General features: G+C 39.3%; 1 protein-coding gene across 1 annotated transcript; it reads right to left on the bottom strand.

Annotated features, from left to right (window-relative positions):
• Positions 1–5273: 5273 nt before the first annotated feature.
• Positions 5274–11316, bottom strand: th2 (tyrosine hydroxylase 2). Its single transcript, XM_028570430.1, has 12 exons — positions 11077–11316; positions 9925–10099; positions 9374–9462; positions 9212–9279; positions 9079–9129; positions 8845–8990; positions 7768–7903; positions 7609–7678; positions 7464–7520; positions 6897–6992; positions 6683–6816; positions 5274–5656 (listed from the first exon to the last, which is right to left on the bottom strand). Exons 1-12 carry the CDS (start codon positions 11314–11316, stop codon positions 5491–5493), a joined length of 1428 nt encoding a protein of 475 aa, XP_028426231.1. The 3' UTR covers positions 5274–5490.
• Between the last annotated feature and the right edge of the window lie 1508 nt (positions 11317–12824).

Genomic DNA, 12824 nt, shown 5'->3' with positions numbered 1-12824 from the left:
AATGGCATGAATATTTGTCTTTGAGCTGATTTCTACAACATATGATCCATCTTGGAGACCTTACAAACTCACCTCTTTCCTGGAAGCACGTCCTCAGATGTCACTGCCCCGGGCATCCTCTGTTACCTTTGATGTAACCTGAATGAAGCTTTTGTTCCTCACAAACAGTTTTGATCTCTTGTGGTGTGTGTGAACTACTAATAAACTGTGAAAGGGAGATCAGACCATCTTGAAATCCTCACCAACTTTCTCCAAATCTCCCCCCTCAGATAATTCTTCAGCGGCCCTGCCAACTTTAAGCCCAGGCTCAACAAAAAGGGAGCAAATAAAAATAATGAGGAGTATGATATGAAGGGAAACAAAGAAAGAGATTAGAGCTCTTTGAGGCTGGTGTTTGATTTAATCTCACGCCTGGTTTGATGTGCAATACTTTTCCCAGAATGAAGCGATTATGCTGATCTTGATGAGCAGAAGAGAGTCAGCCGAAAAGTGCTCCTTCACTACTTTTGAGTAGTTTGTCGATCATCTAAACTACAGCTACAGGATGAGGATTTTCTCACAATCACTTTCTAAGAAGACAAAAGTTGTAACCAACGGCTTTGTTAATGGTTAATATATATGTACACATTTTTTATAATTAAGACAGAAGTCATTAAAAAATCAAATGATTGCAAAGTGTTTAGTCTCTGGCTTACTAGAAATGAGAAAGTCATGACCCGTTATTAATGACTTATTAATATTTATAACTGCAGACTTGATGACTAATTCGAAAGTGAGAAACCCACAAGCATTCAATAATTGTGGGTCATAGAAGGAGTCATCCTAATGAACTGAAAAGCTAGCTCAAAAGAGAAAGCAACCGTCATGCTGGAGGACAATAATAATAAATAAAAAAAACAGCCAACCAGATGTTTTCATGACCTGGCAACCCACAAGTTATTTTTAAATGAGGAATCAGGATGTGTTTAGCCTAGCTTAGCATAAAGACTGGAACAAGGGGGAAACAGCTGGCCTTGCTTTGCACAAAGTGAGAAAACACACCAACCAATAACCTCTTACATACTTAGTTATTCCTATGTGTCTAGTGTGGGACATAAGCCTCTATTATTCCTTATCCTTGGCCAAAAGTTGAACCTCATCCCCCTACAGGAGCTACCTGGCTAGCACATTAGTCCTATGGCTGCGCCAGGTTATGTTGGTTTTCCAGGTGTGTTTTTCTCCTGGAGAAGTCCATTGCAGTCCAGCCTCTGGGACTCGCCTCTGCCTTGTGTGTGGTGATGTTCTTGATTTTGTTTTTTTCTTTAAAATAACAAGGTTGTGATCTTGCCAGAACCAGAAGATGCCACATTAGGCCTCAATCCTTTTCATATTGCCTTGGTGTCTTATTGTTATATATATAGATGCAGCTTTGTTTTTAGGCTGTAATGCTCGGACTTCCAGATGTTGCAGTGTTGGCAAATACATCTAGGGACTTTCTCTAACAATCCCCTGATCATTTTATCTTGCTGTCCACCTTGTATCGCAGTTCTTTAGCCTGAAATTCAACAGAAATGTTGCAAACTTCTCCTAAAACCACAAACAGTTGTTTACATTTGTCTTTCTGTATGAATTTAACTATAGAGGTCTGACGTGTTTATCGGTCAGCTTTAGAGGTGTTGGTCCAGCTCAGTACTTTTAAAAATGTGTAACTGTCTGGCCCTTTTAATGGCTTTTAACTGATCAATGAAGCATTGGTAAACAATTTGTTAACTATTGACAAAGCTAGTAGTTTTTTGTCAGACCTTAAATCACCCGATTCACTCATATTTAATTTAGTATCTTTCTTTTTGAGTTCTCAGGCCTGAGGACAAAGTGAACCTCATGACCCTGCTTCCAGCCCTGAGCAGGCAACCAAGCCAGTGTAGGGATGGGATGGCCCTGACATCAATAAAGGAAACACTTATGGTTGGAGTCAGGATGATACAGCGTTTGGGATTTGCGGCGACTACTCGAAGCACAAGAATCTAGCTGGATCCCTTACAGGTCATCCTGTTGCCCCGGCAACCTGCTTTTGTTTAGCGCTCAGCAGATTCTGATCCTGGCGGTGGTATCGTGGGGGGATTTGTGGATTTAAGAGTGCTGGATGTTGAATGAGATAGAAGAAATTATAAAGTGTTTGACTTTTGCTTGGAGAGAGAGAGAGAGAGAGTGCGTGTGTGTCTCTCGCAGTCCCCCCCCCGCCGATCATCTGACACATGCAGAGAGATCGAAAAAATTGAGAAACAATCAAGTTCTAGAAGAAAGAAAGCTCACTGTGTGTGTGTGTGTGTGTGTGTGTGTGTGTCTGTCTGTCTGTCTGTCCCCGACCGCACACACTTATGAAGCAGGAGATTACTCTTTCCCTCCACTTGCTTAATCCCCCCCCCTCCTCTCTCTTCACACACACACACACACACACACATTTTTTTCTACTCCACAAACACAGGGTTTCCTAGGGAGGCCGGAGCAGGGCTTGATTTACGGTACAGTGGAATTATGGGAAAGGGAAAGCTTCCCAACACAAGGTGGCCAATGGGAGGGTTGGCCAGCCACCGTGGTGATGGTGCTGATGTGTTATGAGTCCTGCAGATGGAGATGATTTGTCTTTTCTTTTTTTTTTAAGGGAAAAGCTTTGACGTGCGCAGCTCTGATATGCATTGTCGCCTGTGTGGAGATCTGAACGCTGGATGTCCATCAAAAAACTCTGAAGGCCAAATTCTGCAGTTGCACAGAGAAAGAGAAATAAAGAGAGAAGAGCATCTGTCAGCAGTGCAGCCCTGCGGACCGTGCTGTGGTTGACTGTGAGGTCCCGGTGACCTGGCCCTATGGATGTGCTTGGCATCAGTGTTGGCTCTGGCCTTGACCAGCAGAGGGAACATGATACTTAAATCATTCATAATTAGCTCCTTCCCTTTTGCTTAATAACACATGAAGATAAATGGGTTACAAGAATTTTCCAAATGGAAATAGTTGGTTTGGAATTAAAAGCTAGCCTACAAGCTCTGTATTGTAGTGTCTCTCTCTCTCTGTCTCTCTCTCTCTCTCTCTCTCTCTCTCTCTCTCTCTCTCTCTTATTCCTTCTGGCAAACAGTGAACAACACTTCTCTTCAGCACCTTTTCTATCTTCCGTGGTGGAATGTAACTAAGTGCATTTACTAAGTAAGTACTGTACTCAAGTACAAATTCAGTGTACTACTTTCTACATATTGTAATTTTTACTTATTTTAGTTTAATTACTTAATTACTTTTTAAGATCAATTTTTTTAATAATTTTTTATCATTAGACATACAGAACAGAAAAACACAAATTGAACAAGAACAAAAACCCTCTACCACCCCCCCACCCTCTGCGGTCTCGAGGAAAACAGAACTAATAAACAAACAGAAATCACACCTTGCCTAGTCACGCTCTATTTCTCGTGCCGCTGAGGTCATTAGGTCTGATATTTGTGCTGCTGTGCTTTTCCATAGGTTGATAGTCGATGTTTTGGCCTTGTTAATCCTTGCTGTAGAGAGCTCAAGCATAGCTATGTCTAGAAAATACGCTAACCAATGTTTTATACAAAGCGAGTGAGGGGGGAGCCAGCGTTGAGCTATAATTTTCTTGGTTGCAGTTGAGCCGGCTAGCCAGATTTTCCTCTGTCTCCCAAGCAGGTGTAATTTAGAGTCGTCATTAAGTAACAAAACAATCGGGTCAGCAGGAATTCAACATCCTATCACATCAGATATTATTGATGTTTTATTCCAGAACTCATGCACCTGTTCACATTCCCAGACCATATGCAGGAAAGTTCCAGTTTGTTCAGGTTGACAGAATGTGCAATAGGGAGTGGGACTGGCTTTAGAGACGTATCTCTTCTGAGGAGTCCAATATGTCCTATGACATATGTTGAAGTGGATCTGGGTTCTTGGAACAGTGGATGTTGTCCCAAACTGTCTCCCAATTAATTGCGGTCCCCTCAGGGCTCAGCTCTCGCTCCCATTTCTTTACTATTGGGAGTTCTCCTATGGATCAGTTTAGCATAAATCTTATACACTAATCCTCTCACAGGAAAATCAACAAACCATGTAATTCCCCATGACACTCCATAACATTTTAGGGCTGATCTTAAGTGAAGATAAAAGGAGAGGGATGACCTGGGGACTTCAAAACTAGCTCTGAGGTCTTCAAAATTCAACATACCTTTCTCATTGAATAGCTGGTCTAAAGTATAAATACCTCTGTCACTCCACTGGTCACAAGCAAAGGGTTTCTTACCAGACATTAAGTGTGCATTGTGCCATATTGGGGTATTCAAATGCCACTTATTGGTGTAGCGTAGTTGCTTCTCCACTTGTTTAAAGTTGGTCAATGTGTTGGTGATAATAGGGCCATAGGCTAGCATACACTTTTTTGGACACACACCTGCAAAGGCGAGGTCTTACAGTCTCAGACTACCAGTGAGATTTTGCTCTATTTCTCTCCATGGAACTGTAGATGAGGGGTCCATCCACACTCTGAGGGCCCATAGTTGAAAGGCTCTGCGATATATTTTAAAGTTGGGGAGGGCCAGGCCTCCCATGCTTGTGGTACGTTGCAGTGTAGAGTATTTTAGCCTAGGTTATTTATTATTCCAAATATACTGCCGAATTAAGGTATCACGTTTCTTCCAGAAATGTATTGGTGGGCGTCAGGGGATCATTGTACTTAAGAAATTCACACAAGGAACTATGTTCATTTTAACAACAGCAATCGTGGACCGTAGCGATGCCGGCAGCGCAGACCAGTTGGCCAGATCCCTTTGAACACTACTTAGTTTAATTACTTTTGAGATTATAATTTTTATACCCTTCCTGTCCAGTGAAAACCATTTATCTTCAAATTCGAATTTGAATTTTTCTAATAAACTGAAAAGGTTCCTTTAGAAGACAATTGAGAAAAGTCTCCTACTTCTTAAGCTAAATAAAATCTTTAGAAAGCATCTTGAAAATGCTTTGTCACAAAGCAGAAAACAGGGCTGTTTTTCTGACACCATGGACAGACTTTTGTAGATTAAACTACCCAACCGTATATAAAGGAGTTCAAATGAGCACAACCTTAAACATCTACAGCAGTAAAATGCAACATACACATTAATGCAGCAATTATATTTTCAGAAACATCAAATATAATAGGAAAACACTGACAGGGAACATTTCTACTTGAAGTAAATATTGCTGATAATAGTTACATACCTTTACTTAAGTAAGATTTTACTGCAGTAAAGTATCTTAATACGTTTCTGTTTCTCTGAAATGTTTTGAAACTTTTTCATGAAAATAAACATGTATTTCTTTTTACATAATAAATTATACACGCAAACAATTAGTCATGTGGAACCTCACAAACCTGACTACATTTTGATTGCCTTTGTGTTCATATTAGTAGATCTCTTATACAATGTTCAAATGTTCATCCTTTTCTCTCTCTGCTCTGAAAATCTGTTCCCGGTCCTAAGATGAGCTGAATGTCTCCAAGGCGCTGTGAAGGGTCTTCAGTTCTTCTCTCATCTGGCTCAGAGCGTTTTGGATCTTGCCGGGCTGATCCAGAACCTCCACGCTGCAGGTAAAGGGGTCGTAGCGAACTGCAAAGGGGCGCTTGATGGTTGCAGAGTATCTCCTGTGGGAGGGAATGAATGCAGAGTATAAACAGATGCAGAGATACAGATGTGTGACAGATATTAGGAAAAAACTCCTAAGTCTCTTACTAAGGTGTGTCAACTCATTAAAGGCACATTTGACCACAAGTAGTCCTATGGAGCAATGTTTTTAGGAACAGGTCCCTGTTTCCCTCTGGACGCAATTAAATAGACCTAAAACCAGTCAGAGCAACACACCCAAGCTGGGGCGGTGCTTGGCCCGTTTGGAAGCAGGGGAAAAAACGGCTGCCTGGTCACAATATTTCTCAAATATTATATATTATATATATTATATCTGCCGGAGCAAATGAAACATGAGCTTGCAGATTCGTCTGGTTTTCAGGCTTTCGGAGAGAAAAACTGCATGTTTACACAAACTTTATTTACAAGAAAACTTCACAGGATAACTCGTGATTTAATTCCCCCTCAATTTGCCACCATCTATAGACTTTATTTATTCCATTGGGAAATTGAATTTTTATAGGAAATCATAAAAAACAAGATAAGGTGTGTGAGAAATAAATTCCTAAAGAAGGCCATTAGTAAACAATAAAGTTAAAATGAAGTCAAAGAATATTAACTGAATTAAAACTAAAACCATGCTCTTAAAATCTACGTATGTATTGAATGTATACTCTGCTAACTTTGTCATTGTAATATATAAAAGTATTCAGAACTTGCTCAAGGAAGAATATTATATTGCATTTTATATGTAAGTATTAAAGTGTTATAAAATATTTCTCTTTAACATTAGACAACTAAACAATTTACTGTAAATTCTGTTTAGCCTTAGGATAAAGTAATTAATTGAGATTGTGGTCATGGTTTAATAAAAAACCTTGGACTTAGTAGAGATGTTGGTTCCACAAATAGTTCCAGAATACAATGTGCAGTGTTTGATTTGAACAAGCAACATTACATTTATAACAGTTTTAATGTAATGTCAATGTCCGAATCCAGCTAAATGAACACAGTTAGCACCCAACAGCAATAAATAAAAGGAATACCTCATCTTAGTCTTTGCATCCTCAAAGCTTTCGGACACAAAGTAAACAGGCTGGTATGTTTGGTCCTGGTACGGCTGCACTGCTGTCTCCTCCGGGTTAAACGGCTTGTACTCCGGCTCATTAGACAGAGCGTACTGGAAGGGACAGGTCAAAGACTGTCAGCACACCACGCAAAAATGAATATGCAGCAAAAAATACTTGTGTGTGAACTCACAACAAGCTCTCCATAAGATGACAGGAGTCCGGCGCCGTAAGCTTTCACTGTTCCGTTCTGCTTGCAGAGGCCAAACTCCACAGTGAACCAATATAACTGTAAAGACAGAGCACAATAAAAAAGGTTTCGGCAGATGTAGAGAGCAGGATCAAACATAATGTGCAGTCATTTATTTAAGCCACTAGATGGCAGGAAAGATCCGTTAAGAGAGCCTGTGTTTCCCTCCGATATTAAAAGCTTCTCTTTCAATATTTGACATGACTGAATCAAAAACCGGTCCAAGTGTTTCACATACAAGGAAAAAAAAATACTCCAGGAGGCCAAAATCATAAATGTAAAATAGAAATGTACCACAAAACATGAAAAATATGTGAAATATATGTTGTGTAAAGTGTTTAAAAACAAAGAGGATGAAATGTACAGACTTTATATAAAATTGTGTAATTTTCCTATTCTCGTGATGAAGAACTGCCAATACAAAAGTATTGTATGTCTGAATGTATTCAAATTACATTTCAGGTGGCATTAAAATCTAATTTCAGGTTTAAAATAGTAATAAAAACCTACCGTTGACAGTTTCTGGATGTCTTCATCTGAAGCTCCGAGCGAGGCAAGTCCAATCTCCTGAAATAGTTCAAATGGATTCAAATGAAAGTTGATAATACTGGATTGCACTCTGATTATGTCAAATCAAAGAACAGAGTGCAGTTACCTGTGAAAACTGGGCGAATTCTTTATCTGCCAGCATGGGAATATGGCCGAGTAGTTCATGGCAGCAGTCCCTGTCAGGGCAGATGGAACTGAGTCAATGAAAGGTAAAGCAGCTGAGTACATGAATAAATAAGTTGGGTCCCAGAAAACCATGACTCACGGCTCAGGGGAGTGCATGGGCGCTGAGGAGTGACGGATGTACTGTGTGCACTGAAACACCCGGAAGGCCAAACTGGTCAGAAAGTCTCTGGCTGACAGCAGGCCGGCTACTGGACGCAGCTGGAAACCAGTTTTCTCTGAAAGGAGCAGAAACGCTGTCAAACACACTGGGATGGAGCTCCGAGGAAGTAGAGCCAACAGATGTGTGAAGATATGACCTCAAAGTCAAATTCATTTTTGGCATTGTTGTTCCACATTTGTTCATCTTTCTTTTCTTTTTTTTTGCAAAAACAATGGGAAGTAATTTCATACATATATCTCATTCCTCATATTTCAAGTCCTTCACAAAAGGACAAAACAGACAATACTTTGTTGTCATAGTCCATTAATGTAAAAATTCATATAGTCAAATTCTTTATGAGATTGCCATAACTTCAAAATGTCAGAGGTTATGTCTTTACTCTTCTAATAAATGCTGTCCATAACAAAATAACTTGAGAGTTCATTCCACCAGTGGACTATTGCTGGCGATTTGGAAGCTTTCCATTAGCTAAGCTAAGCATTTCCTAGCTGCCATCAAAGCAAGATCTATGCACATACTTCTACATGTACATACTTCTACATGTACATATGTATGTACTTACAGATGTATGTATGTACATTAAAAAAATTAAATGTCCCTCCATCGCTATCTCCCTGTCTCAGTTTGTACAGTAGCATGATTCCCAAAGAAGCTCATTGTTATTTAGCCATATTTAAATAAGGTTACACATGTCTATAAGGACATGTAGCAATGTAATATCTGCATTGCTTGAGTAGTTCTTTTGCAGTATTATGACTTTGACTCATATTTAATATATATGTCTTTTTAAGCATTCTTCATTTTTTTTTACTTTTTCTATCTCTGTTACCTTTTATCGTCGGAAATGTTTCTTGATTTTACCTTTTCACTGTTATATGTTTATACTGTTATATAAGAGACCAAAATCTCTCATAATTCTACTTTTGCAGGAGCTTTTTAGAGCACAAACATTCATTTATTTTACTTTTTCAGTGTGTATTATCGTTTGAAGACCACCTTTCAGGAAGGCAGAAACCTCTCTAAGCTGAGGGATGCGGTCCTCTCCGTAGCCACACTCTTCCTCCAGCTGCTGCAGCCCGTCCATGAACTGCCTGCAGGCCAGACCGGGGTAAATACTCCGCAGCTGCCGGTAAACCTCCCTCCTTTTAACACAACAACACATTGTACTTTAATCATCTTCCACTGTGCGTCTGCATTTATAACATGCAGGACTGTGCAGCCCATTCTCACCATGTGAATACTTCCTCTGCTGTGTACTCCACAATGGGCAACGGGTCTCCCCTGTGACAAAGAAAATTAATTTATGAGAGAATATTTGAGTGATACATAGTGCTCAATGAAGATAAATAAAGATCTAACTCACTGTTTGTAAGTGGAGGCTAGCTCACATATGAAAGCCCGTCTTTTTCTGTATTCTGAATCGCTGTATCCCTGCAGAAGAAAGATGTTAACTTAGTACAAATAAGCTGAGTGTTTTCCTGATAAATATGATTTAAAGATTTGCAGCAGATATGTAAACGCTCACTGGATGGTCCTGGTCCATGTCCGGATCAAATTTGGTTATTAACATGTTGCATCTGTCGAGATCTTTTATCTGTTGGGGAAACCATGGAACTGTGGGAGGAAAAATAATGAATTAGTGCTTTTGTAATTGGCCTTATTATCATATTACATTAAAAAAAACATCATTGTGTGGCTGGGTTGGCTCAGTTGGTAGAGCAGGCACACTCTATGCCTTGACGCAGAGGTCCAGGGTTCGAATCCGACCTTTGACGACTTCCTGCGTGTCTTCCTCCTCTCTTTCCCCTTTCTCACCTAGCTGTCCTATCAACTAAAAGCGGAATAGCCCAAAAATAATCGTAAAAAAAAAAAGAATATTCACATTGGTTAGCTCAGTTGTTGGGGCAGGCACACATATATAGAGGTGTATGCCTCGACACAAAAGGTCCAGGGTTCGGTCCTATCCATTAAAGGTGGAAATTATTTAATAAGTAAGCCTGTAACATTGCATATCATGCCCTAACATGGGCGTACCTCACTAGTCTAATTAAAAAGCATTAGGGGAATAATAAAAACCTTTTTCCTCTGGTATGGAGCGAACGTCGTCCACCACTCTCTTCAGTGAGTTGATGAAAGCGTCCAGGTCAGAGCTGTGAACTTCACACTTCATGAACAGCTCCAGGTCTGTCATGCTGTTCTTTGACTTCCTCCCCGGTCGGCTTTCGATGTGGAGAAGTTTTGCTTCAAACGTCTGTGAAGGGATACAAAAACAAAGAGCAAAAGATGTCAAAAATTCACACACAAAAAGGCCGATAATCAAGGTCTTGGCACTGAGGAGAAACTCAATGGCCTTTAGTTTAGTTATTGTCATGCTGAAAATGTACGTATTTTGCATTCATTTATTGAAATCCAAGCTACAATTTCCACTCGGCCTTCATTTAATAATAGTTGACCGAGTAATATCTTGTCACTAATCAGTCGGGTGGTTATTTACTTGCATTTGTTGGAAGTTAAAGGCTCAGGTGATGCCTTTTAGGGATTTTATTTTGCCCATTCTTTAAGACAAAATCTATAACCCAAATCCAAAATGAAAGATCGGAGCCTGAAATTCATGGAAATATCTTAGAAGGATCAAATCTGTTCATTATTCGTTCATATTAATGAATGAATGTTAGTAATGTTTCTGATTGCTGTTTAAGAATTGTTTACATCAGTAATCTGCAGTACCTCATGGTATAGTTTTCCAATTATTATTATTATCGTTGTGAATAAAACTCACATCTATATGGTCAAAATGATGGATTAGAGCTGATTTTTTATTTAATGTTACAAATATGACTCAAATGTAATAGACCTATTTGCAGTGGTGAAAAGTAACTAAATACATGTACTCTAGTACTTTACTTAAGCACAACTTTGAGGTACTTGTACTCTACTCGAATACTCCCATTTTAATGTTACTTTCTACTCCTACTCCACTGTATTTCAGAAGAAATATTGTAGGCTAGCTGTTGTAACCCCCCATTCCCTCTGTAAATTATGGGCTAATAATATAATTTAGCCTACAATAACCCTGAAAGTTCATTTACTTTTGAAACTTTAAGTAGGCTACATCTTTCTACTAGTAGTAATAGCTTCTTCTGGACTTTACCTTGATTTGGATCTTAAATGCAATATTTTTTTAGGCTATACTTTAACACAAGTCAAACATCTGAATTTGAGGCTTACCTCAAATATTTTCCCAGTTTTGAAGAATCCGGCGTTTTTCTCATTGCTGAGAGAGAACAGGACGTTCAGAGTTACCCTGCCGTCCTTCTCGTCGAACACGAAGCTGTCTCCGTACCGGGAGGGCCCCGGGGGCCCCGGGGAGCCCGCCGAGCCGCTGCTGCGCTCCCTGCGGGCATCCTCGATCAGACTCTGCTTCCTCCCGCTGAAACCAGCCGTCTGCACCCCGTTATCCGTCTTCATCTACGGGCCGTGGGGTCTCTGCTAGGGGCTTCACGGAGGGACCGGAGCCAACTGGATGTGTGCCATCGTCACCTCGCGGACACGTTTAAATACCCTGTCATCTGACGGCTTTATGGAGATCAGTTGCGAAGGTGCGTGTTTTATTTATTTATTTAAAAAATATATATATTATGAATCACAGATGCATTCAAGCAAAACAGGTTATGGGTTACATACATGTTCCATATTTCTATAGAAGTAAATCAAATCCAGTTGATTCAGATTTGTGGTGGTTAAAAGGGTTAGCGCATATTAGAGAATTTATAATAGCCTATTATTAATTTCTAAATCAATATCCTAAAATCTTTCAACACAATGACTTGCAGCCTAAAAACTTCTTATTATATTTCGGTTACACTTTATTTGAACCTATACGCAGCATGAAACATTTATTAAATGGTCTATAACAAACTATAATGAACATTTGTGTTTATTAATGTATTTGGCCACAACTATAACTCCGCCACCTTAACTGAATACTGGTATAAAAACAGGCTCATAGCAAAATAATATAACACAGTTGTAATAATATAAGACTCTTCTGTTTATTAATGTGCAGGATTTGTCAACAGTTATATCTTCTCCGATGAAGACATATTTTATGTTTTTACAACTGTGTTTTTATCATGTATTATCTGTCTATACAGCAGCCAGTCATAGCTGCCCACAGGATGAGTTAGTAGATTTCTTTATTTTTGGACTTTTTGTAGTATTGTTACCTGTATCTGGCTTATATAAATGTGTGTTGTCCTGAAAGCCCACACAGGATGGATACATGTTGTAGACACCATGATGAAAACACTGGTATAATATTATTAAAATGTATGTAAGAAGTAATAAACTTAAAGGTCCAATATGTAATATTTGTACTGTAATAAATCCAAAAATGACACCAATGCCTCATCAGATATTAAGGAAACATGTTAAACTGAAATACTATCTTTTCTGACAACAATGCTAATGTCAGTATTTTTTCTTTTTGAAATTTACATTCCGTGACGGAATTTATGTTTATGTTTTGATCTGTGTGTTGTTATCAACGGCCCAGTTTGACAGGCAGGCCGGGTTGCCAGATATACCTGTAAAAATGTAAACCCAGCACGCTACAGCTGTAACGGTAGTACAGCCATGAAAGCAGCAAACAAACGAACAGGATCAACGGAGATAGATTCTACATGACATAAAAAAAAGAAAACAGCATGTTTCTAACAGTTGCGTGACCAGAGACGTAACAACCCCCTGGTAAATATTGGAGATGTATTTGAAAGATGGAGACAGCTTAGATCCCAAAAGGACGCAGAGTTGGCTTATTTTCTCCTGAACCGGTAAGCATTAGCTTCAGGCTAATTTATCACAGCTACTAGGGATGGGCATTTTTTGTCATTTCAACATTTGTGTACTCACATTGAATTATATAGCTAGAGTACCCGAGTTGGTTACTCGCAAAAACAATTGAGACATAGCCAGTA

This window comes from Perca flavescens, chromosome 23 (genome assembly GCF_004354835.1).
Source record: "Perca flavescens isolate YP-PL-M2 chromosome 23, PFLA_1.0, whole genome shotgun sequence".
Classification (NCBI taxonomy): domain Eukaryota; kingdom Metazoa; phylum Chordata; class Actinopteri; order Perciformes; family Percidae; genus Perca; species Perca flavescens.
Note: the sequence above shows the minus strand (reverse complement) of the source record. Positions and strands in the feature narration are given on the sequence as shown.